Source organism: Camponotus vicinus, unplaced genomic scaffold (assembly GCF_025532165.1).
Source record: "Camponotus vicinus isolate PSW18456_S1 unplaced genomic scaffold, iyCamVici1.0 SCAF_9, whole genome shotgun sequence".
NCBI classification, from domain to species: Eukaryota; Metazoa; Arthropoda; class Insecta; order Hymenoptera; family Formicidae; genus Camponotus; species Camponotus vicinus.
The window spans coordinates 15,015,867-15,043,240 of NW_028141981.1; the positions used below are offsets into that span (position 1 = coordinate 15,015,867).

Here is a 27,374-nt window from a genome sequence, read left to right on the forward strand (position 1 = left end):
TTGATCGCTTCTAGAATATTTTTTATCCTTGTTCACTGAAATTTAAACAAAGATAGATGATCGTAAGCGTTAAGCCCCTTGCACAATGCTAGGCAATAGAAATAAGGAATAGAAACTATTCACCAATAAATACGCGGAACAGAAAATATTCGCTAATAGGAGCAGAGAATAGATACTATTTCTGTTCTTATTGCCTGTTGCCTAGCATTGTGCAAAGGGCTTTACGATCGTCAAGTGGAACATAAATAAAGATTTTGTAACATGCAGAAATTGACCAATGACAGATGTGACGCAAAGTATGTACGCCATGTTGCTGCATTTTTCGTGTTAAACGATTAATCGATTTTTCTGTGCGCGTATCAATCTCTGATTATTTAAATCAGATTATTTAAATCCATTTAAAATCATTATTAGAACGAAATAGAGAGGAGAGTAAAAAAGTGTAAAGAATACGGCTGAAACAAACAGATATATATTTCGAGAAAAATATAGTATGTCATATTTCAAGAAAAATATAGTATGTCATACGAAACAAGAATCGCGCTCGCAATCACGTGTTCTCGATAATAAATAACAAAGTGTAAAAGCGCGCAGTTTTCACGAACAGTTGTCAGATTTGGTCGCGTTGTTTAAATTTGAAATTTCTAAGCGTGTGCTTCTCATATCTTGCTGCAGTGATATCGGAGGATATTTTGAGGGAAGAAACGAGTCGTGTATCATTGTTTGATCATCGAAACTGTCATCGAATTTCTCAAGGTAAGATAAATCGAAATAAGCGCCACTGCGATGTTTATTTACAAAATAAACGAAAACAAAAATGCGCTTGTCATTCCTTGTCATTAATTGTTCTATAACAATATCCGCATATCAATCAACGACTATATTTTAATTATTGAAATAATTAATATGCCGGAAGACCTTAACCTTCATTTGAACTCTGTTTTGCCGCTTACGCGACCTCGCCGAAAAATGTATTTACGCTAAAATACGTTTACATTATCGCGCAATTTAACAAGAAGCTCATTCTTTATCTCTGGTGTCGCTTGTCAACATCAGTGATCGATCATTCTGCGCGAATTACACGCTGCCAAGTTGATTTCCAAGGGAGATCTAACCTGTAAACACGCGTGGTCTCTTTGAGGTTATGTTTGTTTACGTGAATATTTCACGGATTGAGTAGAATATTCCTCTCCGACGCGCTCCAAAGTGGATTAAACGGAATCTCAAAGTTTCCGTGGATGACAATCACAATAAGCACTGCAGAAAGGAACATTGTAAGCAATATGCCTACGTGGAACCAGATTCAAGCTCAGCTGCGAAATCCCAACAATCCGGTTGTCTTCTTCGACGTGTCCGTGGGCACCACAGAAATAGGTCGTATGATCTTCGAGTTGTTCGAGGATGTGTGCCCGAAGACGTCAGAGAATTTCCGACAATTCTGCACTGGTGAATACAGGAAGGATGGGGTTCCGCTGGGTTTCAAAGGTGCCATCTTCCACAGAGTGATCAAGGATTTCATGATACAAGGCGGCGACTTCGTCAACGGCGATGGAACCGGGGTGTTGAGTATCTACAGTGGTGGAACATTCCCAGATGAGAACTTCACCCTGAAACATGACTCTCCTGGTCTATTGTCTATGGCTAATAGCGGCAAGGATACCAATGGCTGTCAGTTTTTCATTACATGCGCCAAGTGCAACTTTTTGGATGGCAAGCACGTAGTCTTTGGCAGAGTGATCGATGGTCTGCTAGTTATGAGAAAAGTGGAGAATGTTCCTACTGGACCGAATAATAAGCCAAAAATTCCAGTTACGATATCTCAATGTGGACAGATGTAGTAGTAATGTGTTATTTATTTATATTTGTAGAAACTCACATTATTGATATAATTGTATGTGTCTATCCACTAAAAAAAATCATAAAAATAAAATTTTTATTTTATATAAAACTGCTGCTATGCATTTGAAATTATATATAAAAATGTAAGTTTTTTTATGCTTGATTCAATAATTTTATATACATTACTTTAGTAATTCATATTATTATATACAATTTTGAACTTTTGTTGTAATATATTACAATGATATATCCATTTCAATATATATAAGTATACAACATTTATATAATGATTTATATATATAAAATGCTAATTAGAATTTTATTTTAATTTTCTTTTCTTTTATTTCTACTTATTTTTAAGATATAAAAACGTATATAGTAGAGGTTTTTTCAATTATCTTATTATGCATTGTGCATTTTCTTATCATTATATTACTTTCATAAAAAATGAAATATTTAAGGAGGAAAACATGCCCAATGGAATTAAATAAAAAATCATATTAAACAACATTTTCTTTTTATCACATTTAATAAATTATTATTTTATTATGTCTAAAAGATATACATTTGTAAATATACTACATAATCTAGTAGCTTAACATTTGCATATTTGATTATTAATAAGGGGTTTTATCAATAATAAATTTTTACAAAATTTATATGTCTGTTAATTAAATTTATAAATGGGTGAATAAAAGAAAACTCAATTATCTTACGAAATTTTATTATTAACATCTGTACATATGAAATAAATATTTTATAATCACTCTATGTATCATATTTGCAAATAATGTAATACTTCAATTTTGTTTTTATGAATTGAGATTGATTTTAACGAATCAAAATAAATCGTCGAAGTTATCCATATACATATATTTATTTATCATATTTGTATCGATTCGATGAGACTCAAACTGTAAATTTATTAATCTACAAATATTATAAATCTCTTAATTTGCGAATATTGTTTTTTTCTCTGATCTTTTTTTTATAAATTTTTCTCTTTATATATCGTAAGGATTATGTACAATTATTTTAAATTAAAATCTATTTCAACATCGATCGATGTGATGTCGGTCATATAACTGTTCAATCAATTATGAATAAGAATGTATGAATATGTTGATTATATTCATGATATCTGAAAAATTCTAATATAGTTTTACTACACTTTATAGTGTTTCTCAAAGCTGTAATATATATTTTTCATGTGTTTTATAATTTTGAGATTTTCATAGAATATTAAATATTACAATGTTTATCATGGTCTGTTACCTTATAATCAATTATGGCACAATATTAAATAATATTTCTTTATTAATTGGTTAGTTCTTTTTTAATTGAGATCAAAATTAAGAATTTACGTCAGGAATTTAAAATTAAGTACCTTTTGCATGTAAAGTAATTGATGTATCAACGTTATAACGCATCTTCCTTGTACTGTAGTATCAACGAGAGAAAATGCAATACTGATACACTTAGTATATGTATATCGAGACCAGTATAGTAGTCCACTGTGAATTCACGCGTAAATTCATTGAGATCGATACACTTTTATTACTCACCAGCGTTTTATATAAAATTATTGGAGTCCGTACATACATCGGCAGTCATTATCACATGTTACATATGTACAATGATTCATCTCACTATTGCTTCTATACAGACATATATATATATCAAAATAAATCACGACTATACGTTAACTATACGCGTAGTCGCCTCTAAAGTCTATTTTAAATCGTTCATAACTCGAGACAAAATTTACATGTACCACATGTTACACAGAATTTTATAATTTTTTATATTTTCATATATATAATGACAATTATTTATATAATTAAATATATTTTCAATATAATATATTCCCTGTCTTATAATTTCACTAATGAAATCTTTATCTTTAATTTTTATTTTTAAAAGCTTCCAATATAAAAAAAGAGAAATTTTATGTTAATCGAATATTTTTTATTTATAATTATATGTATAATTACATATATATATGTGCATTTCTATAATTAATTTTTTAAATCGAATTCTGTCACGAATTACGAATTGTTTAAAATATGCTCAAGAATGTCACGCTTTATCTTAAAACTTGATTCAACATGCGTTATTGATACATTTTGTCGCCACGAAGAATCACTCGTGCTCAAGAGAACATACGATCGATCATCGATCCACAATGTTCTCGCATGGCAACGAACTTTTGATTAAAGACAAACTGACTTGGCTAAACACTTACGTGAAGCCATTGCTAATAATCAGTCCTTGTCGACAAACACGACTTCGGGAATCAGTAAATTGATGACGGCGTAATAGTTTCGCATCACACGGCCGTATAACGAGGGCCTTTCTTATTATTATCATCTACGTCGTCCCGAGTCGGCGCCGGGGACCGTCATCGACATCGTCACGACCTGAAATCAATATGCGACTAATTATTATTATCATGAAACTTTTTTTATCATATTAAAAAAAGGTGAAAAAATAAATTATAATTTACACTAAATTAAAAATGACAAATATAGAGAGAGAGATAGAAAAGAAATGAAATCTTTAATACTATGATATATTGATGAATGCTAAATGTTCGCTAAGAAACATAGCACTACCTGCTATTGCAGAAACGATCATCATCGATGGCATCGACCTGCGAATTGTCATCGACGACCATGATAGGCGTCGCGCCATCGTGTAGGCTAGACTTGGAGATGGATCTCTTGTAGGCATCCCTGGTAACGCTTCTGGTAAAACTGAACTTTCGAACGAGTTTCTTGTCGAGGGCAGCCGGGCTTTTTGGACCCTTCGCTCTGTACTCATCCTCCGTGCCCTCGTAGTGAGCCAACATTACTTCCGTGGCATGCTCCTCGATCACGTTGAGCGCATAATCAATATCTTCTTCGTTCGCGTCCTCCTTCGTGATGCAGAAACGCAGGATATATTTGCCCATCACTCGGGCTGGTATCATGTGCAGCCGACCGGATGCATTAATGTTGGCCAGCAGCTCTTGATTCATTTCTTCGCTCTCCTTTAACCGGAAACACACCAGACCGACTCGCACATCGTTGAGGATTTCGAAGCGCCTGTCTTTCTTCATCTGCGCCTCGAATCTCTTCGCCAGCCTTATGTGATTCCTGATGTACTTCTGCAAACCGCTGATACCGTACGATCTCATGACGAACCAGAGCTTCAATGCCCGGAATCTTCTACTGAGCGGGATGCCCCAATGACGATAATCGATCGATTCTCCCGAACGAGCGTGTTGAAGATAAAGCGGATCGACGACCAACGCCGACGTGAGCTTCATTCGATTACGCACCCACAGACAAGAACAATCAAAATTCACCAGCAACCACTTGTTCGGATTCGTATTGAAGGAATCGGCGTGCTCGATGCCGGCCATGAATGGTCTCATTTCCGGACAGATGAAGGCGTTACCAGCATAAGCGCCGTCCACGTGCAACCAGATGTTGGGATACAGCTTGCATACAGGTCCGATCTCTACAAGATTGTCAAAGGCGCAGGAGCCGGTAGTGCCCAGAGTGGTAGACACGTAAAACGGCACCAAGCCGTTCGCCACGTCCTCTCTGATGGCCGACTCGAGCCGTTTACCGCGCAAAGAGGCTTTGTCGTCCGGTTCGAGTACTCGCAGCTTCACCAGGCTAATCATCGCTGCTTTCTCAACGCACGAATGCGACTCCGTAGAGCAATAGGCCACCAATTTCGGCAGGAACGCTGAATCCTCCGTGTTGGGTTCCTGCTCCTTCAGCATCTTAATTGCTTGTGAGCGCGCCGCCAGCATCGTCACCAGGATACATTCGGAGGCCGAACCCTGAATTACGCCGCCGCCGCTCTTCTGCTCCGACAAAAACTCAGCTGGCAGGTCGATTGCTTTAGCGTACCAATCCAGCACGATAGTTTCAAGTTCAGTACAGGCTGGACTAGCCGCCCACGAGAAACCGATGCAGCCGATCGCGTCTGACAGCAGATCACCGAGGATCGAGGGGAACGAGTTGCCGGACGGGAAGTAGGCGTGGAATCGTGGATGCTGCCAGTGAGTGATCTGTAAAATGCATTGTTTTCACGTACCAGCATAAGTCGGGTAACCTACTTTTATGTTTTGAAATTGATTTATCCGTGGAAAGAATGGGGCGATGGACGGCGGAAATGCCGGTAGACAGCAGCAACTTCATTGTCACCGCGATAAAACGTTATATTGGATTAAGAACGGACTTTGCGAACGTTTGTGAAAAAAGTCGCGAGGCATCATTTCTCGAAGCCGTTGTCTTCTTCGAAAATAAAGATCGGAACGTTGTGACGTTGCTATTGTCCTTCAGTTTTTCAATCAGTTGATTACTCGACTGGCTGTATATATGCCATTGTCGCTGAAATTACTTTTATTTTTAAAAACCTTTTTTCTATTACATTCGACAACTTCAATTTAGAAGATTGTCTTACATTTTATATTCTTCTAAATATCAATTAATTCCGATATCGAGAATATACGATTTTTATTAAAAAATTTTTGAAATGAAAATATTACATGTGCCGCAAATTTTTTTAGGGGATATTCTATATAATATCATATCAATTTGTATGTGAAAATTGGTGAAAACTATCGTATTTTTTCTTATAGTTTACATAATATGCGTTGCATCACATATATACAGCTTTTATATCACGGTACTCGACCTTAACTTTTGCTCAAGTTCTTTAAAGGGCATACCTATGAAACAAACTTTCCGCGTTGGAAAATGCGTCGCGATTTATCTATCACGTCATTAGTTTTCTAAACTGCCGATAGTGAAAATAGCAGACAATAAATACTTATCTACCTCCTTTTTCTTCTCTCTTTCACGTGCACGAATATTATTTATATCGGCAGGGAGGGGGGGGAGAAGGGTTGAAATCAATGGCGAGAGAGAGAAAGAGAGAGACAGAGAGAAGGGGGATCGATAATCGTCAGCTACAATCGCCGGCAGGTAACTCACTCCGGGCATTATTTTGCCGTCGACGTCCCTCATGATGGCGTCCCATGATTCCGGCTTGAAAGGCGCCTCGTTTGGCATCAGATGTCTTAAATAGCCGGGATCGACGTTCGCCGTCACCCTCTTGCCCTCCAACGTGCGGATATATTCGCAGATGTACTCTATCATCTCTTTCCCGCGTACACGGAACTCATCAATGTTCATGATGCCAGAATAAAACCCCCCTCGGCTGAAAAGTAGCGATTTTTGTGAGGAAATGCGTGCCAGAGGAGAGCAGAGCAAACGCCCGCCTGATTAGACATGCTTAATTATACATCGCCCGTGTTCGTGACTTTTTTTAACGGTTCTATCAACGCGCCGATGCGCCTGTTATCCTCCTATATTTGCTTTAGAAAAAGATTAATTCTTCCATGCTCTTGCGAGGATTCTTCGCGGCGTATTAATTCTTTCGAGCAAAAGGAAATGTGCTATCGGCGAATACATCTAATAATAATCCGCGAAAGTTTTATGAACGTAATGTCGTGGAATGCTCGTGCATTGAATTAATTACACACGAGATATCACGTCATAAATATTACAGAAGCAAAAACAAAAACCGTATAAATTCTGTTAATTTTATGTATTTGTGATATTTGACAAATATCTCTATTCCAGATATATTCCAGATATATTCTGTGATCACAAAATGTAAAGCGAGTTTATTTGTTTCTCTATAGCTGTTATTCGCATTTTTTTCTCCAAAATAAATAAAACTTTAATTTTTCAATTTAATTTTTCTATAATATAAACAAATATAGATTTCGAAAAGCAATTTTTCAAGAGTCGAGACAGAGAACGAAACTGTTGAACAATGTACCCCGTCGTTACTTTTACGTTTCCTTTCTATCACCGCTTGAAAAATGGCTCTATTTGAGCGGAAAAAGTCGATTCTTTATGCTAAATCTTTTTACATAATACAGATTTTTTTGAAAAAGTCGCATCGCTTCTTTTTAAAGAGTCGGGGCAACGAATGGCAAAAATGTTGAAGAGTCTTAACGTACAATTCGTTGATTTCACTCACGTTTTGTTTCCGCTACCGTTCGAGAAATCGCTCCACTTTGGCGAAAAATTGACCCCCTCAGTCGCGCGAATTTTTCGTTCTCGTAACTCGAGTGTCGCGCGATTTTTCTTTGCACGTGTCGAACATTTGCCGCGAACCACGTCAGACGAGAGACTAGTAGCACCTGCCGAAGCGCCGGTCAGTTTTATGCGCGTCTCGACTCCATACGTCCCTGCTATCACGCAGATAAAATTAAGGTGAGGAGAGAGGAAGGAGAGACTCTCTAAAAGTGAATCAGTGTATTATCATTGTAATCAGTGCTGTACTTATAACTGCTTGTAATTAGTGAATATTTACTGTTTTTCGGTAATAATACACTGATTCACTCTAGTGAAAGTAGTATATATACTACTTTCACTAGAGTGAATCAGTGTATTATCACCGAAAAACAATAAACACAAGTACAGCACTGATTACAGTGATAATACACTGATTCACTTTTAGAGAGTAGGAAAAAACGTAATGAAATTATTTATTTTTCTAATATATAAAGATTAATTTAAAAAATGACGATTCTCCGATTAGGTACCTTTCTATGACGATGCATTTTAATTAAATCATCAGTGATTATTTTTTATCAATCTGAGTTCGGCAACTTAGTCCATGTAAATTGTTAATTCCAGAGCATTAATGTATGAAATGTTGAATACACATATTGAATACATTTCAACATGTGATCTAAGGATGAAAATTGAAAAAAAATAATAACAACAAATTAATATTTTTATATTGTATTACTATTAATTAATACAATAAAGAAAACGATTATTTTTTAATGAAAGCAAATATATATATATATATTGAACAAATCAAAATTAATTTGCTAGATATATTGAAAATGAAATTGTATAAATACAAAATTAAATTAGTTGTCTAATACAATTATATAAATTGGGTAATGAATTAATATTACGAGTTGCCTTCTTAAACATTTGGCGGAACATTTAATCTTTTGATACACAATATAATATATTGTCATGTAATTACACAAACTATAATACTTTTTCAACGAAATTTTTCTACAAATCTTTCTAAACGTATAGTGTTATACACGATTGGAATTAATAGCTGTTTTTTTCATTTATATTTTCGCTATCAATGACTTACGACTTGTTATAAAAATGATTAACGTATCGTTTTCATCATATTTTGTGTAGGATCAACGTGAAGCAGATAAAATTCGCGAAAGCCGATGATTGAAGCTAACTTCCCTTTTGCACATGTAATTCTTTTAATAATGAAACGAATATATTTTTATTAACTGTTATTGAAATTCAAATGATTTAGCAGTAATCGTTTTCATATCCTACGTATATCTTATGTAGAATCGATTCTTTTCCCTAACGTAATATTTCTTCGATCGAGGTGAAGATAGAACGGGCAGATAGAACGCGAAAATTCGCGAAAGCGATGTAGCAAGTCCAGCATCAATGGCTGTGGCGTTGCTATATAGTAGGGTCGCCGTTTGAATAAACGCCCCATACACAATATATCGTGTTGCGCGCATAGGGGGTAAGTTTTCCCCCACCTGCTCCCTTCGTCTCTCCACTGTTTTATTAATAGACATTTACTCTTCACCTACATTTACAACACACCCTGTGGAAGCGGTGACAGGTCACCGGTCAATCTTCGTAATACACACACACATACACTGATCACTGCTCGTTTTCTCATCGCCACCTTCACGCATGATCTACTCGCATCCGCCGTTTTTCGAATTGGATCCCCCCCATTGGATCCCGGTAGAGCTTCGATGCTCGTGAACGCGTGAGAAGTAATTAAACCAAGTTTGTGTTGGTCAGTCTTTTTGCGCATGTATTATAATGGCGATTTTGACGAAATTAGTGAACCTGAAATCGCCGATATACGCGGACAGATTTACCTACTAAATGTCCACGTTTTGCATACGATTTCTTTAATTGGTTTGAATTCGATAGTCTTCTGACAAAATAACACATCGATCATTTAAAGTTTTTCAATTAATAAGTGATCTTTAATTATAAGAATTTTTCTGTCTTTTTAATTAACGAAAATGTAAAAAATATCTCATTTTTATATTATCGATCTCGCGATAAAATTTCTTGTCAAAGTGAAATTATTAGATTTTGTCTTGTAATGTCATTTTTATTTCTAAACTTTTTTAGCTAATTGATTATATGTATACAGTAAATTTTTTTATATTTATATACATGTTGTAATGAATAATATATATCACATTTATTTTTGTTCAAATCTATCCAATTTAAAATCATGTTACGTTATATACTTTTAATTTTTTTCCGAAGATTTTCTACACATTTAAGAATCTTATCATAAGACATTCAAAAAATTTAACTTTTTTCCAAAATATATAAAGATATGATAAATGATTAATGTTTTGAGTGTCTCTGAAGCTGGCACGACAATCTACGAATTTTAAAAAACTACTAATTAGTAGAGTTGTATTTGTATTCTTGTATTTTTTTTAAATTCGTAGATTGTGGTGCCAGCTTCACAGATACATGTTTTAAGTGTTTCTTGAAATTTATATCATGTGGGGAATTTAAAAAAAAATAATACAATTGAGACTGAAACGTATTTAATTTCTTATCGAGTCAAACACATAGAGCGATTTCGGCGACATCTCATTAGTTGTATCTCTCGATGAGCAATTTCTCATAGAATTTGCTCCGTCGCCCATTTTAATCCCTTTATTTATAATTTGTGACAGAATTTGACACAACATTCTATGTATATAATTTAATACATCGCATATGGATAATATATGCAAGATCAAATATATGCAAAATCATGTAAGATTGAAATACATTGGTAATTTTTTATGGACAGATAATGTGCGCTAAAAGTTTACACAATAAACTGACATATTTGATAATTGTAATTCGCTATTTATAATTTTAATTATTCAGTTTGTGATAGCAATTGACGTCCCGAGGGGACAGATAATAAAGAATTAAATACACACGGTTCGAAAGAAACGATCTATCTATGGCGCTTATGTATAATTACAATCCGAGATTATATGTATAATTTTAAATTCAGATTTTTTTCTTATAATTATATTTACAATTCTATACATTAAATTATAGAAAGAATTATTTCCGTCCCAAATCGTGCATAAATTGCCTAAGGTGGGCTTTAATATCGAGATTGTCGGCAGTATCTCAGTTCCCGATGTAGTGTTAGCTAGCTGATTTCTTTTTCGTCTTCTTGGAGCGTGCAAGGAGTCATCCATCGCGATTGACATTTAAAAGAACTCCTCGCGAAAAAAGGAAGGATCGATATAACGCAAATTATGCTCGGCCATTGGGCGATCTACCGCGCGAGGGCGAAGCGGACGGGGACGGATCTGGACTGCATCCGTTACTGCTACCGCGACGACTTCCGGGACCGCCAGCCTTCAAGCGCACCATAGTATCCAAATGGCGAAATCTGTGCGCACAAAATCAAGAAAAATGTGATAAAATAAAGAAAGATATGATGAAGCAGATATATAAAACATTAGAAATATAATATATTTACAGCGGTAATCGATAAAATAAATAAAATCGAATAAAATCGGCTTCTTCTGCAAAATTTTCACTGTCGTTGTCTCGTTTTTATCAAAATGATTTTCATGAAAATTAAAATAAGAAGCGAATAAATGTCACCATATTTGATGGAAAAGAAAAGCCAGTTGAATGCAACAGTATCTAAACATAGATAATGTCGCTTCGAACTTTGGATCATTCTGTAATAGTCTTTTCAATGGTGTCAACTATAATGTCACTATAATAGCATTCCATATAATAGCGGTGATAAAGGGAAAGACACTATTTGTCCTTGCGTACAATAGTAGTAGACGAGATATCGATATCAGGCGGTGGAGTATTACATTGCATTGCATTGCCGTTTATACGATAATGTAATGTTTTACAGCGTTACATTTGTGACAAGATTTTCTAAATGTGGCGAAAAAAATATAGCAAAAAAATAGATTTTGATATTAATGTGCCCAACTGTAAGATTTATATATAACAAGAAATAGAGAAACCTGAGTGATAATTCACTGGTATCAGCAGCTTCTTTCGCCTGCATAAGATAAGCAAGCGGCCAGGATATCCAAGATTTCCTAAGAGTCAATATTTCTTTTAATCATATGTACATGATTCACAATTTTAGAAATCGCATAATAAAAAATTAATATAATCATCTTACGCTCCAGATTGAGTGTTTGATCCAATACCGCCGATTGTTGCCTGTGTGTCGAGTTTAGCTCCTGTCCTGTTCGGAGTCTTTGTGAATCCTGGCTGAATCGCGGGATCAGATACCATACGTACGAAGAAGGATCTCCTTTGCTCCAAGGTGGCCTTCCTTTTTCTCTCGCGAACGTCTGCTAATTCGTCCATTACGTCCTGATTTACGTGTAAATACGGAGTGATAGAGATATGTAAAAATTTTCATAAAATATTAAAGTAATCATATTCCAACTTACATTGAATTCCAATAATTCGGATAGATAGTCAGTTATAATGTTCCACGCCACGTCTTAAACACATTATAGAATTAATTCAAGATAACGATAGTATGCATTTCTTCAAATAGAAAATATAGCAAAATTCAGAAAATAATTATATAAATAATACATTCGCGTTATATATTCTTTAATCATTTTTACAAGACTGCCAACAAAATGAAAAGTTTTAAAAGAAAATTATTTATTAATTTATTGAAAATGAAATTTAAAAATTAAATGTTTTAAACAACGAGCCTAAGAAAATTTTAAAATTAAAGATGAGTATAAAAATAATTTACCAACATCTCTGGCAGTTGCATTAGGTGCAGTGAGTGCAAAACGTATCGTGTAACGTTGATTTACTCGCGCTGGGATCATATGTACTTTTCCCGAATCATTAATAGTGCTCAATAATTTTTGATTTAATTTATCGCTGCCTTTAGCGCGGAAACATACCAAGCCCAACTATAATAAACATAACATATAAATATGATGATGTGAATGATAAACGTATAATGAATACGTATATGATGTTAAAAAAGATATTCTCTTACCAGAACGTCATTGCAAACTTCGAATCTAGAATCTTTTCTAACGAATGTTTCGAATCTTTTAGCAAGTTTTACATGATTTCGGATATACCTTTGTAGTCCAGATATTCCATAACTTCTCATTACGAACCACAATTTTAATGAGCGGAATCGTCTACTCAACGCTATACTCCAGTGTCTGTAATAGTATATTTAAATATTAAAAATTTATCAATAACTTTAAAAAATCTCCAATTATAAAAATATTTTTACTTGTCTAAATTATTTATAATAAATATTTTTTAGCATCCGTATGATGGATCAATATCTGCTAAAGATATCGATTATATTTGAAATAAAATATAATAATCTAATTAAATATAATGACATTAGAATTGGTTGTGTTATTGATTAATTTTAGTAACAAAATTTTAGAAAAAAAATCACAATAAAATAATATTTTTTTTAAAAGATGATGGTAATATTTTGACACTTTTGCTAAATTAGTCAATTGTAATATAACCGATAGTCTATAGCCGTATCCGCGTGGGTGTGCTGGAGATACAGCGGATCCACAACGAGCGCGCTGGTAAGCTTAAATCTATCGCGAACCCAAAGACAAGAACAATCGAAATTTGTCAGTAAGAGTTTGTTGGTATTGGTATTGAAAGAATCGGCATATTCGACGCCGGCCATCAGATATTTCAATTCTGGACAGATGAAAGCGTTTCCGGCATAAGCGGCGTCCACGTGTAGCCAGATCTACAATAGAATTCTCAATTAGAAAGATAAATTAACCAATTAATAATAGCTAAATCTTTCCGATAAGCGTAGATAATTTTACACGCACCCCTGGATATTTTTTACAAACCGGTCCAATTTCCTTAAGATTATCGAATGAACAACAGGCGGTTGTGCCGAGAGTTGTTGAGACGAAAAAGGGAACATAGCCTTCGGCTGTATCACTCTCGATCGCCTATCAAATAATTAGAATGCATTATATGAAATAACGCGTTATATAAAATCAATTAAGTTAATTATTGAAGCGTAAATTGAGCGAAAAAGTAATGAAAATATTTATGAATTTATATAATTACTATGACGCTAAATATAAATATATTTATATTGTTTGAAAATTATGTGAAATATGATAATTTAACTACACACTCATTAACTTTTATTACATATATAATTTTCTCTAAATTATATAAAATATCATATTGTAATTAATTTATTTCTGTGTGTATGGATTTTTGGGAAAACAACGTTATGATTCATTTGTACGCACTTGTCGCAAGGTCTCCCCGCGAAGTACGCTCTTATCATCCGGCTCGAGAATACGCAGTTTCACGAAGCATATCATAGCGTCCTTCTCGACGGAACTATGACTTTCCCGGCTGCAATATGCCATCAGCTTCCCAAGCAGCGCGGTCTCGTCCAAATGTGCATGTGCAGGAGATTCCTTGAGTCTCGCAATTGCTTGTGCTCGTGCAGCCAGCATGCACACGAGAATGCATTCCGATGCCGAGCCCTGTGTACAGGGTGATCCACATAAAGCGTTTTCTCGATGTAACGGCTTTTCTGTAGTTTATTACTTTGAATATTCTTACAATCTTTCACGTACCTGTATAACGCCTCCACCTTTACTGCCTTCGCTGAAGTATAGGAAATCCGTTGGTAATCCAATCGCCTTGCCTATAATTCAGAAAGATGATGTATTACTCCGTAAATCGATCGTTCGCGAAATCGTTCTGACAAAGTATCATAAAAGAGAATTACCGAACCAATCGCAGACTATCGTCTCCAGTTCCGTGCAGGCTGGGCTGGCCGCCTAAGACAAATAAGATTCCATTTGGGAAATGATTAAGTAAATAATTGGCAGGCGATCCATCATACGAATTTGATGCGAGATCAGATGAGAAATTGAGATTCGCGAGAATTGCTTTCAGATCGCCAGTTTATCGCTGCGTCAAGCAACGCAATTCGTCTAATTTTAACTTTGCCTAGTATTTACTTATAGCTTCTTAGGTTACTCGAAGAGATTTCTCACTCACCCAAGAAAATCCAATGCAGCCTATGGCATCCGATAGCATATCACCGAGAATAGAAGGAAAGGAATTTCCTGCCGGGAAGTAGGCGTGGAACCTTGGATGCTGCCAATGCGTGATCTAGAAGACAGTTTATTTGTCTCGTAGAAGCCTCCTATTTTCTCTTGTAGTCATTAAGTATTTTTTATACGCAATAAAAACTTGAAATATCCTCTTCTTTTTAATATGAAAATCACAATATCTAATTTTAATAATTTAATATGAAATAAACTCAATTAGAGGAAAAAAGAAACTAATTTACTTCTGTTCTGTGGTTCTGATCGAAATTGGATATCGCAATAGTTTAGCTATTTAGGATATTTCTGATATCTATAATTTACAATTAGTTTTGATCCAAATTTCACGAATACTCACGCCTGGCATAATCTTCGATTCCACATCCTTCATGATCTCGTCCCATGACTCCGGATTATTCGGCGGTTCTGACGGCAATAGAGGCCTAAGATAGCCAGGACCGATGTCTGGCGTGACTCTTCTGGTATGAATATTGCCCATGAAATCGCAAATGTAGTCTACCATTTCCTTACCGCGGACGCGGAACTCTTCAATATCCATGATGACTTATTACAAGTTCAATTCGGTAACCCTTGCAATTGAAGATGTTGAAATTTCAGCTTTTCGCAAAACAATATATTTTTTTTATCATTCTCTCATTTATTTTTCTCAGTTTATTTCTCTTACATTTCTCTAAGATATTTTTATATTTATATAATTTTTGTATATTTTTATTGACAAAGTTATTTTATTTATAATCATTTTTGTAATAACATATTACATTTTTTTTCTCTTATATTAATAATCTGAATTCAACATTTTACACAGAGAAATATTTTCAAGCATCTTATTTTCCAAATATACTTTCTGTCGATTTTATTATTTTTTATATGAAATCTTTATTATATAAATTCTAAATACCTTTTAACTACTTATTATCGATAATGCTTCTTTAAATCTAACTAAGTCATTATATACATATAAAAAAGATTGTATTTTTCTTCTCTCTTTTCTTCTTCTTTTAGTATTTTTATTATTTGTAAAAAACATCTTTCTGTAAATGAGAAAAGAGGAAATCGAAATAAATACAATCGACATAAATTCGTTTAGAATAAATTGCTAAAAGATCAGTAATTAGAAACATATAATTCGACCGTTACAAAAAAAAAATTTATTTGTTTGTAACGATATTATAATGATGTTATTAAAGACAAAAAAATAACAGTTACTACTTCTATTGTCGCGTATATATCAATTACACATTTAAATTTAATTTCATACATTTGCTTGTATATATGTTAGCCTATATATTTTAATAATGCTAAATTGTTTCATTACAAATGCATACAAATTTGCTACAAACGTAATTTACAATCTAGTTAATGCAAAAGAATGTTTCATTATTAACAATACGCAATAAAAAATGAAAGGCTAAAAGACCGTGGCGCAGGTTGTTAGAGCGTAAAAAAATAAAAGTAATAATAAAAGACTCTAAGTAAGAGACATAATATATTAATAATCAGTTAGATATAAAAATACATACGTACGTTTCGATCTTTTCAAGATCCTTTTCAATGTACAAGAAGTCGTTAGAAAATAAACAAAATTAAATTTTAAACCAAAATTAAATTTTAATTAAATTTATTTTAAATAATAAACAGAGCGCGATTAAACAAGGACAAGCGCGATAAGAAACAAATAGACATTGTGTACAATAACAACGGTCGCAAAATTTAAAACCGCTAACAATAGATGTAACGAAAGCGCATAGACAGTTAGCAAACTAAAAAACTAATAATGCCAGACATTGTCTGTTTATTATTTAAAATTTAATTTTGTATTGTTATCATCCGGACCGTATATTGCTTTTGTCTTTATATTTCATTATTAATATTTCTTTATATAAATAAGAGTGTCGCCAATCAATTATTCATACCAATTGCATCGCGACACTTCTACATTTGTAGTTCAACATAGTCAAATTTTATTTTCCCATAAAATGGAAAAATATGGTGCAAAGAAATTAGAGGTTGTTTAAGGTGCGGCCTTCGAAGCCTAGTCCCTTAAGCGATCTAAGAATCGAGACAATATCTTGACATTTCCATTTTGACACGTTTACACATACTTTCGCGATAATTTACGTATTAACCAACCCAGGAATTCAAGCTGAAAATATTTCGATTAATATTTTTTTCACGATGAATCGTTCTCGCAACTGTCACTTTCGCGCACTCATGATCTCAAAATTCGCGGTTGCCTCGTGCGTACGCGTTTTGCATTCTCCTACCTGTTGCTGATAGCAGTGACGTGATGATACGGCGTGATAGAATCGGGGTTGATACGACTCGAGCTTACGTCGTCGGATCGGATGACGACTGAACTGAACTGAACAATCCGAGATAGTTCGCCATCCACGAATATATGTCGGGGGCATCCAGGGCGCAAAATTCCATCGGCGAGTCCTGCGCAAACGCATCCTTCTTCGGCAGGACTTCTTCGCCATTTCGTGAAAAGACGTGCGCCCAGCGTCGGCATTCGCCCCAACACAATTACGCGTATCGCTTAGGTGTATGTGCCCCTTGGATTCGGCCAAAGATCATAAAGTCAAGTTATCCTCTGGAGGAATTTTTATACGAAAATTATGCGAAATTACTTGCGGGGAGATTAAACGATCTACGGGTACAAAAAGGAGAGAAAACTTTTATTATTATTTTCTTTGATAATTTTATGAAATATTTTGCAATAATTATTTCACTAAAGGCGTGGAAAGATGGCAAAAAGTGAAGCTTATATAATTATATTTTCAATTTTTTATTCTAGCCGCAGATTATATTTTTATATAATGAATACTATAATTCTAATTATTTTATATATTGCGAAAATATAGAAAATAGATTAATCTAATTTAAATGTTCCTTAAAAAGTAGGAAATTAAAACGCAATTTGAAATTTAGATAAATTTTTCAAAACATCATAAAGTTTATGTAATTACTTTATATGGAAAATTAAAAAATAATTTAAAAAATAATAAATGTAATGTAAAAGATATTTCATTCTTATTAGTAAAACAATTAGAACTAATCATTTTTTTATAGAAATACATTTTCATTTCTTCTCATACATAGAATTTATATCGAACGTAAATAAATAAATACGAATCTTCGTCCTTTTTAAAATTTTCTTCTTATCATTAATTTTATCAATAATACAAACATGCAATACTTAAAAGTTTTTGAAAGGATATTCTTAACGAAAATGAAAAGACAAAAATCAGAGAATATTAATAGAGGGAGACCTTTCCACTATAAAGAATCTCATTTTATCATGCGAAAATATTTATACAATCGATTTTTTATAAAATCGGAAATATTTATATCTATCGAATTGTTTCGATTGCTCTTCGTCTTTCAACGAACAAATTTTTGCATATCGCTGATGAAGACTGACTTATCTATTTAGGGGATCCAGTAAAAAAAAATACTGAATGATCTTCTAAACAAATTCTTTAATCAATTTAAGTTTATTCTCGATAAAAAATATGAAGATAACTCATTACTTATCTCGCAATCTTTAATATTTGTTTAAAGTTTTTAACGTTACATATATCTCTTCATAGTTTAGTTTTGAATTAAAATTTTAGGATAAAATTAATATGATATTAACTCAAAAGATATGATTTCACTATACATATTTATTTGTTCTTTTCATATTTATTTCTTTTTTTTAATTTGAATTAATTTAATTTGGAAATATCTATGAAAACAATTTTTTCTCATTAATTATTCAGAAACTAGTTTGATCGGGAAAAAATTAGTTTTAAATCGGCCAAAGGATCTGTGATTTATCAGCAAGATATACGATAATACGAGACACCCAGTACAGACGCCTCATTCAGGAGTAAATTGGATGCTAGCGTTCTCGTGGTTTATTAAGATGGAAAAAAGGAGGTAACGTAGGCATCGTTAAGAGAGTGCCAGTCGCAGAAGACGTCAACTGATTCTCACTTAGAGGAAACCGAGAACGAAGTACACGAGATGTTCGAAAAACCCTTGACCTCTCTTGCCTTCCTCGCGCTAAAGAATCCGTGGGCTCAAGATATCGCGAAACGCGTTACCTTTGGAAAGGCAGACGATTCGAATCATCATCGATGTAAGATCCCTCATGTTCCATGCTGCTGAAATTAGCTGCCGTGATGATGGCGGCTTTCGCCGAGTCAATTTGCGTAGTAATTATAGCTCGAGGAAAGTCAAGCGGCGAACGATAATTTAGAAGCATTACACAATATTTGTCGATTACGACGAAATGATCCATAATGCGGCGATATGATGATAATGGAATTGATAAATACCTTTTAGCATCGATCATGACTATATATCCTTAATGGAATAATTAAATTATATTAGAAAGATGTTTTTTTGCTAAAAAAGTGCCATTTTTTCTTTTTCTCAAAATTTGAACACAATGAAAACATTTCTAGACAAAATTTAATACAACTTAAAAAAAATATTCATCACGATAAATTAATAGATATTGATTTTTGTGAAAAAGTTTTCCCAATGTCTGGAAACACTTTTTGTTTTAATTCTTCAAAAACTTGGTTTTATGAAATCATGCCGAACGTTTAATTGCATCGTGAATAAATATATTCCAAATAGATTGGTCATTTTATAGATATGTTCCAGCATTTTAGGTCACCAATTAGCGCGAATTCTAGTTAATTAAATTTTCTTTGTCTGCATTTATACGTAGCACCTCAATTTAGAAAGAGGCTATCATTAACTCGGAATTAATTAAATTGAATTGTGAAGAGAAGTCATTTCTTGAAATGAGCATACCTTTTATATAATATACACACACACATATACATATATATAAATTTTTTGAAATTTTTTTTGAAATAAAAATAATGCCCTTTGTAGGAATTAAATAATTTAATTTATATAAAACAAGCATTGTCCTTTTATTCATTAATAAGTTGAAAATCGACGACTCATTGAAACTCTAGGGCCCACGCGTGCCCTTCGTGCGCAAAAGGGCACGTGACGCGACGCATTACAAGGGTCGATTTCCTCTGGGGGGGTACAACGAACTCCGGACCGGTGATCGCGGGCCAACGACAGGGAGTCAGTCCTTTTACTCACGCCCTTCAGGGATAAAAACGTTCATAATGCTGGAATGTCAGAACGGAGAAAGGAAGAGGTTGCCCCGACCAGCGGGGGTGCTTAATAATGCAATATGGCGTCGGGGCGTTGCAATGCTATGCGGACTATGTCACGCATACCACAACCATATACGCCCACACTTTGAAACCTCTCGCACCCTCGCGTCTTGTCCCCTTGCCCTCTTTCTCCTATCGCCACGGGTTTTCTCCGAGCGAACGAGGGCGCACCAATACCGAGATCAGCGAATATCGCCAGCAATCGAATGTTGATTGGAAAATATTGATGGGACTTCTCATCCAGCATCCGGCAATCTCTCTTTCTCTCCAACGTCGATGGAGAAGATGCTTTTTCCATCGCGATACGCTCAGGAATTCCAATGAATTATATATACATACATATATATTTCCTCGACGTTTTGGGATATATATATAGATAGAGATTTTTTCGATGCCACTTTGATATCATTGATACTAATTAATGAGAATCGTGCCCAAATGGTGATGAAGCATAAGACAGTATCAATCATACCAATGAAGGGAATGATACAACTACTCTACAAAAAATTGGTAACATTACTTTGAAAGATTGTGCTAAACAACTTCGATTTTTGTCATTAATGATTACGAGATAACATTTTTCCTATTATATTTAATATATCTCTAGTTCTTTTCACAATCGTACATTTTTTGAGTGATTATTTTACAATGTAGACGTTTATATTAATATATACGAACAATTTATATATTTTTTAAAATTTTATGTAAAATTTTAAAATGTAACTATAGATAATTTCTTATTACATTTCGCTTAAATAACATCTCTTTTAAGTGCCTGATAATTGATTAGCATATTTTCTACTTGCTTTATAATATCGTATTTTTTTGTATGATGAATTTAGCTTAATAATAGAAATAATTATTCTTATAATCAAATAGTAATTATATAATTAATTTTCGCATTATTTTATCGTACATACATTTTTGTTAAATATCGAAATCTCTTTGAGAGATATATCTTTACTTTCTATATGTTACTTGATATTGAACCCTTTAATTAAAAAATTAATTTAATAATAGATAATTTTTCTGATAATTATATTATAATTTTATTTTAGTGGATATTATTATTATATTTGATAATTATATTTTATTATAACGATACTCTTTTTCTCAAATAAAAAAATTGATTACTAGATACAGATGTATTTAAATGCGGAAATAACTCTTTCAGCGTTCTCTGACCCGTATTCTTATCCTTACGAGTGTGGAAACCCCAGATAAACGTCACAATCAGTAAAATATTTCTGCGTGCGACTGTACAAGGTCATTCTAAGTTCCATGAATGGTTCCGAATGGCACGTCAGCGAAGCTGCGATGCTTGTGACTGAACCCATGACCTACTAGCAAAGAGGAAGAGAGAGAGAGAGAAACGTGATGTCTAAACATCGCCGTCAGCGGTGGCTTCGATTTCCAGAACAGTTCAACTATTTCTGAAATTGCACCCTCTAACATTATACTGACCTTATTTTTAAAAAAATCTGTCTCGCGTCTTTACTGCGCCAAAATCTATTTTAAACTGATAATGATATATACTTTGCTATTTTACATTATACATGTAGGACTTTTAAATAATATGAAAAATTTTATCTATGAATTTTTTTTCGTATTTTTCATATTTTTTTCATATTTTTTTCATATTATTCCGGAATCGACTTTTTCTTGGAGAAATTTTACATGGACAATTATTTATATTTTACAGCTTCTTTTAATATGAAATAACTTAGTAATTAAAGTTTGATTTTAGTAATTAAATTATGTTAAAATTCTTTTTAAAATAATTTAAAATAATTTTAATATAATTGCTAAAATAAAATTTTAATTATTAAGTTATATATATATATATTAAAATATAAAAAAAGCTGTAAAAAATAAATAATCGTCTATATAAATTTTCAGAAAGAAAAAGTCATTTAATTATTTTAAATATAGATAAAGTTTAATTGATGAATATAATTTGCTTATTTTCTTCAATATTAATTATCCTTTAATTAATTAAAAGTAAAGTATCATCAATCAACATTATATATTGCGCTTAACAAATAAGAAATATAAGAACTAATTCCACTTTTTTTTGTATTTTAGATGGGGAAATCAAAGTTGAAGAAGAAACTAAAGCGAGAAGGTGAATCGGCAGAAAAGTCGACAAGTACGAAAGTGCCAATAGATAATTTACCACAAAAATTTCTCTGGATGCACGTAAGTTTTTGAACTCTTCAGAGTTATAAAATTTACAGTTTTATTCACAGAACATATTTTGAAAGGTGAAGAGCGGCACAAAAATCAGAAATGTTCTCGACTATGCGTTGAAGGAATTCCCCAATTATAATAGCATTGTTTGGACTGGAATTGGACAGGGTATTGCGAAAGCCATTTCTTGCGCGGAACTCTTCAAGAGGAAACATGAAGGCCTCCACCAAGTCACAAAATTATGTTATATGGAGTAAGTTTGTTAAAACAAGTGTTAATGGGCAGTATTGGTGCAATACTAGTGTTCAATTATCATTTGATTTTAGACCGGAAAATCCGAAAGAGGACATAACTACTGAGACTCGTCAAATACCAGAAGTCCACATCTTGTTGACTAAGTATATTAAGGACACAACTGAGCTCGGGTGAGAGATATTTAATTAAACGAGTGTGAATAATCTTCCAGCTTTCGTAAAAAAAAATTGTACATCCGCTTCATAATTTATCTATAAAATTTGGTTATTTATTTTTGGCCTTAGATATCAACCGCCCGGCGATTGTGGAGAATTTCCGGAGAAGAAAGAAGAATCAAAATCAACGAAAAACGTTGACAATATGCTTTGCAGCGACACCGAATTAGTGATAAAAAAACTACACATCGGGCAGAAAAGGAACAATGAAATTAATAATACGAAATTACCCTCGAAAAAATGTAAAAAAAGTATATCTTAACATTTATAATAACATATTAATATATTATATCTAAAAGATATAATATATTATATCTAATATATTATATCTAAAGAAAGATTTAGGTGGTACACTTAAATATCAGATTTACAGATCCAAAAAAGAATTTAGACTTTATATAATAGAAGATTATATTTCCATAGTATTATAATGAGATCTTAACAGTTTAGACGATTGACTCATAAAAAACTCTATAGTATGATTACGATATTAATATATATTTCTTCTTAACTTTATAACTTCCAGCAATTTTTTCGCCTCCCATCTGAACATTTTTCTTTTATTTTAAATATAGAAAATTAAGCAAAAAAAATAACAGAAAGTACAAACCTCCATGTTTACAATATTTTAGAAATATTATTGTTTCTTTCAGAAAAGAAATGATAAGCCAAGTCGTATGTAGAAAGTTTATTCTCTATCAGTACATAAACAATATTTTCACGAGACAATTACGTTATATATATATATATATATATATATATATATATATATATATATATATTTATATGTATTCCTGCTATATATTGATTCTTCACATTTCATCATATTCATTATTAATAATTCGAACTTTTGTACTTACAAATTTTATTTACAATGCTACAATATCCTTCCTATTATACTGGATAAGAAGAGAAGTCTGTCACAATGCGCAATTTATCAGAGCCAATATCTTTTTTTGTTTAGAATCTCATTATCAAAAGAGTATAGGGCAGTAAAACTTTCACATCATAACATATGCCAGTATGTCAAATGTGAATAGCGATACAATTTTTCATGCAACACCTGTAACGCTATCTTAGTATATAATAAAAGGATCTCGTAATGAATGCGACGGTTGCTGTTATAAAATGAGGATTACATATTTTATTCGTCGCATTATCAACGATCGTCATCATTATCATCATTTTCTGTTTACTATCATAAGATTTGATTTTGTAATCACTATTTTTTCAATTTAAGAAAAGTGACTACCGTTATCCATTTAAACAAATGATTCGTGTTACAATTTTATAACGATATGTTATATCATATTTTAAAACCTTAATTCATTCTTTCGCCTGTCCATTCTTTAAACATTCTATTTATTTTATTATAGTTTTGACTTAACTTTAATGTACATAAAACAAGTATTCGGTCCAAAATTCACCGTAATAGTACGAAGTTTCATCGACAATAGGATAGGAAAGTCTAGCATTCTGCTTAATATTGCTATGGAATAAATGTATATATATATTAAATAACACTATTTCTCTCTATACTATCATATTTATCGCTCTCTCGTTCAAACAATGCATTTTACAAAGATCAACTATATAATGTAGATTATTATGCTCACTTAGACTAATACGATTCTCATATAATAATGTGTAAAATCGTTTATATAAATTCGCATTCTTGTTATGCAAATCGATAACAAACGCATTTAAGATCTTATTTCCAGTTTATTGTAAATTTCAGTGTAATTGGATCTTGTTTTACCAAGCCACTTTGATATTTATATCATTTCTCAAAGCTAGATTTGCTGTTTAATTATAGATAAAATAAAAATAATTATGTAATTAATATAATTTCATCAATTCTTTCTTGACACTGAAAGATTTCAATTTCTCATACGAAACGCATTATTTTTATATATAATTAATGATAAATAAAATTGTAAAAATATAATTTTAACAAAAGTAAGTCACAAAAAATTTTGTTTATATATTATAGAATGTTTATAAACAATTTTATATATATACCAACTTGTACTACTAAATAAGTTATATATTTTTCCATTACATATGTTTAGCATATAAAGACACTGTCTATTATTTTTACAAAAAAGAATTGATATAATTGTTACATTTAAAATATAGAGATATAAGAAATATTCTGCTAGTGTCTAAAAATTTCAATGGCATAAGATTAAAAGTTTATAATATTCTACTATAACCGATATAATTATAAAAAGTAACATTAAATTACTATATATAGTATGATTTACAAAATTTGATAGTTTTAATGAATTCTCTCTTATAATGTTTTAAAAGAACTTTCTTAAAAGGACTGATAAATATAAGAATTGGCTTGCCATACAGAAAATACTATATATTGTATATATATGCATATATATATATACATATATATATCGATAATTGCACAAATATTAATAAAATAATCATCAAAAATAGTTTCTATTTAACCTAATCATGTTGGAGACAGAAAAGATTGTAACAGATTTATACTATTTAAGTGAAAGCAAATTTACTGACCTTTTTAAAGATCTTTGTCAGATATATATTTACCATAAAATTCAGAATGTTTCGTGAATATTAGCAATTTTTTCTACTAAATCTGACAATTCGACTTTGGACAATACGATCGCAATGTTAGATCCTATGCTTCGCTTTCTGTTGCACCATCACCTTCCATAATAGGTACTATTAAATTATCCTTTGACATCAGATTATATTTTGTCACAAATGAGGTAAATCTATAATAAAGCAGTATGTTATTTTCATTACAGTATAGTCTTTTCATTATATAATATAACATATAAATGGCTGAATAAAAATATGGATATATTGCATTTATTACCTGCGGCAAAGGAAAGTCTCATTTTCAAATTCATCAAATATTGTTCTATGATGGAAGTATGCATGTGAGAAAATTCTATAAACTCTACGGCAGACAGAACCAAGTTTTGCTACAGAAGATTCCTTAATGCTGATTCTAAAAAAAAAATTCACATTACAAGATTAGAATGATTTTTAGAATTAGATTAGAAATTTTATATAGAAAAATTTAATACAACAATTTTTGTAATATAATTAATAAATAAAAGATAATAAATTTTATAGATGACACACACATACACATACACACACACATACACACACACACAGATTACCTGCTGGGAAAATATTTGTTGCTGTTAAGTAAACACGCTGCTCCATCCAGTGTATGCCGAGTATAATCAATTGCAGGACATTCTTTGGGAGTTTTATGTGCGGCACACAAAAATATCCACTGTTCTGTAGCTGTCATCTGTGTGCATGTTTCAGGATGACATTCTTCTTGCAATCTCACTGCCAAACCATTAAGCTCCATGCAGAATTGCCTAAGATGTTCATACTTCCATACTCCTTCATCATTAGCTTCTGGCATATTAAGTATTAAATCAATGTTAGATGGATCTCTTCTGATCATTTGTTGGATATATTGTTGCACAGCCAGTGTACTATCCATTTCTTCAAACGGTTCATCAGGCCACCTACTGAAGTCCTAGAAGAAAATAAAACTGAATATATAAGCTTGATAAAAATAATTAAATTACGTCAATGCTTTTAAATAATCGATTTCTTCTTTCCTATATAGGTCATCATGATGTAAAAATAGATTATATACAATAGAAAACACAACTCTGTGCGTTTTACTCCAATTTTTAATACCAATAAAAAATGTCAAATTTTGAGAAAAAAACGATCTGTATCGTTTTAAAAATAAAATGGAAAACTTTATACAATTATATTTCGCACGAAAAAAAAAAAAATAAAATAAAATAATCTGATATAATTTCCTCATGCTTTGGTGGAAGCTAAGAAAATGTCACACTTGTAAAATCACATAAAATATCTTATATTAAGAATATTTATAAATGCACAAGCGATCCTACGAGAGAAAATGGCAATATTATTCTCGTACTGTAAACAATACTCGGTTTATCTTGCATAGTTCATTGATTTTCATTGGGAAAGTCACAAAAGAAAGGGGAAGTGTCAGGAAATCTGTAGTAGAAAGATATAGTTGGTATGATGCGGATTTGACAATCTCAAATATTGCTCGTGAATACGAATACAACACTTTTTCGAAACGAAATTAATAACCTCTGCCTTCGTTCCGGGCCTGTTTCTTCGCAAGATCGTAGGTCCGTCCGCCATCTTCATCTTGCCAGTTGTTGCACTTGACTGACCGGTATGCACGCTCGATTAGCGAGGGCGAGGAGACGACCACTCCGTCGAAGTTCTCGTCGATAGATACACCCGCGAATGCGAACGCTATTTCGTTCCACCCTAGAAAAGACGAATCAAGTCTGAAAGTTGCCTAGACTGTTTCTCCTAGAAAAATTACGCAAGCGTATAAACTCGTATTTTAAAATATTGCGCCAGTTTTAAATT

The 27,374-nt window shown here is 32.6% G+C and overlaps 5 protein-coding genes across 8 annotated transcripts; 2 read left to right on the forward strand and 3 right to left on the reverse strand.

Moving 5' to 3' along the window:
• The first annotated feature begins 297 nt into the window (after positions 1–297).
• Rpp25 (ribonuclease P protein subunit Rpp25) lies at positions 298–24,834 on the forward strand. 3 transcript variants are annotated; one of them, XM_083109299.1, is made up of 6 exons: positions 298–756; positions 4,467–5,896; positions 22,360–22,473; positions 22,539–22,717; positions 22,791–22,889; positions 23,004–24,834. In XM_083109299.1, exons 2-6 carry the CDS (start codon positions 5,888–5,890, stop codon positions 23,194–23,196), a joined length of 594 nt encoding a protein of 197 aa, XP_082965425.1. In that variant the 5' UTR covers positions 298–756; positions 4,467–5,887; the 3' UTR covers positions 23,197–24,834. The 3 variants fall into 3 exon arrangements, with proteins under 3 accessions (XP_082965425.1, XP_082965427.1, XP_082965426.1); XM_083109301.1 differs by lacking the exon at positions 4,467–5,896 and adding an exon at positions 21,449–21,695 and having other exon boundaries at positions 299–756; XM_083109300.1 differs by lacking the exon at positions 4,467–5,896 and having other exon boundaries at positions 302–756; positions 23,004–24,832.
• LOC145977373 (peptidyl-prolyl cis-trans isomerase H) lies at positions 833–2,094 on the forward strand. Its single transcript, XM_083109298.1, has one exon. It carries the CDS (start codon positions 1,239–1,241, stop codon positions 1,836–1,838), a length of 600 nt encoding a protein of 199 aa, XP_082965424.1. The 5' UTR covers positions 833–1,238; the 3' UTR covers positions 1,839–2,094.
• LOC145977370 (tyrosine decarboxylase) lies at positions 2,513–8,061 on the reverse strand. The gene is made up of 4 exons (XM_083109296.1): positions 7,891–8,061; positions 6,834–7,059; positions 4,455–5,905; positions 2,513–4,259 (listed from the first exon to the last, which is right to left on the reverse strand). Exons 2-4 carry the CDS (start codon positions 7,032–7,034, stop codon positions 4,253–4,255), a joined length of 1,659 nt encoding a protein of 552 aa, XP_082965422.1. The 5' UTR covers positions 7,035–7,059; positions 7,891–8,061; the 3' UTR covers positions 2,513–4,252.
• Positions 10,525–17,426, reverse strand: LOC145977369 (aromatic-L-amino-acid decarboxylase). Of its 2 annotated transcripts, XM_083109294.1 has the most exons (14): positions 17,344–17,426; positions 15,417–15,648; positions 15,009–15,122; positions 14,734–14,785; positions 14,579–14,649; positions 14,243–14,485; positions 13,805–13,930; positions 13,478–13,716; positions 12,979–13,153; positions 12,724–12,889; positions 12,404–12,456; positions 12,127–12,323; positions 11,963–12,040; positions 10,525–11,361 (listed from the first exon to the last, which is right to left on the reverse strand). In XM_083109294.1, exons 2-14 carry the CDS (start codon positions 15,615–15,617, stop codon positions 11,223–11,225), a joined length of 1,854 nt encoding a protein of 617 aa, XP_082965420.1. In that variant the 5' UTR covers positions 15,618–15,648; positions 17,344–17,426; the 3' UTR covers positions 10,525–11,222. The 2 variants fall into 2 exon arrangements, with proteins under 2 accessions (XP_082965420.1, XP_082965421.1); XM_083109295.1 differs by lacking the exon at positions 11,963–12,040.
• On the reverse strand, positions 23,979–27,268 carry Mob4 (MOB kinase activator 4). Its single transcript, XM_083109297.1, has 4 exons — positions 27,084–27,268; positions 26,108–26,481; positions 25,795–25,929; positions 23,979–25,690 (listed from the first exon to the last, which is right to left on the reverse strand). Exons 1-4 carry the CDS (start codon positions 27,141–27,143, stop codon positions 25,594–25,596), a joined length of 666 nt encoding a protein of 221 aa, XP_082965423.1. The 5' UTR covers positions 27,144–27,268; the 3' UTR covers positions 23,979–25,593.
• Between the last annotated feature and the right edge of the window lie 106 nt (positions 27,269–27,374).

Bases quoted from the DNA above. Each gene is read 5' to 3' on its own strand.
- LOC145977373 (XM_083109298.1), top strand. From the start codon at position 1,239: ATGACAATCACAATAAGCACTGCAGAAAGGAACATTGTAAGCAATATG.
- Rpp25 (XM_083109299.1), top strand. The intron at 22,474-22,538 runs GTAAGTTTTTGA...ATATTTTGAAAG, and splicing joins AAAAATTTCTCTGGATGCAC to GTGAAGAGCGGCACAAAAAT. The intron at 22,890-23,003 runs GTGAGAGATATT...TTTTGGCCTTAG, and splicing joins AAGGACACAACTGAGCTCGG to ATATCAACCGCCCGGCGATT.
- LOC145977370 (XM_083109296.1), bottom strand. From the start codon at position 7,034: ATGAACATTGATGAGTTCCGTGTACGCGGGAAAGAGATGATAGAGTAC. The intron at 5,906-6,833 runs GTGAGTTACCTG...TGCATTTTACAG, and splicing joins ACGGCAAAATAATGCCCGGA to ATCACTCACTGGCAGCATCC.
- LOC145977369 (XM_083109294.1), bottom strand. From the start codon at position 15,617: ATGGATATTGAAGAGTTCCGCGTCCGCGGTAAGGAAATGGTAGACTAC. The intron at 14,650-14,733 runs GTAATTCTCTTT...TCTGAATTATAG, and splicing joins GATAGTCTGCGATTGGTTCG to GCAAGGCGATTGGATTACCA. The intron at 13,154-13,477 runs GTTATATTACAA...ATACTATTACAG, and splicing joins GATACGGCTATAGACTATCG to ACACTGGAGTATAGCGTTGA.
- Mob4 (XM_083109297.1), bottom strand. From the start codon at position 27,143: ATGAAGATGGCGGACGGACCTACGATCTTGCGAAGAAACAGGCCCGGA. The intron at 26,482-27,083 runs GTTATTAATTTC...ATTTTCTTCTAG, and splicing joins GGCCCGGAACGAAGGCAGAG to GACTTCAGTAGGTGGCCTGA. The intron at 25,930-26,107 runs GTAATCTGTGTG...TTTTTTTTTTAG, and splicing joins AACAAATATTTTCCCAGCAG to AATCAGCATTAAGGAATCTT.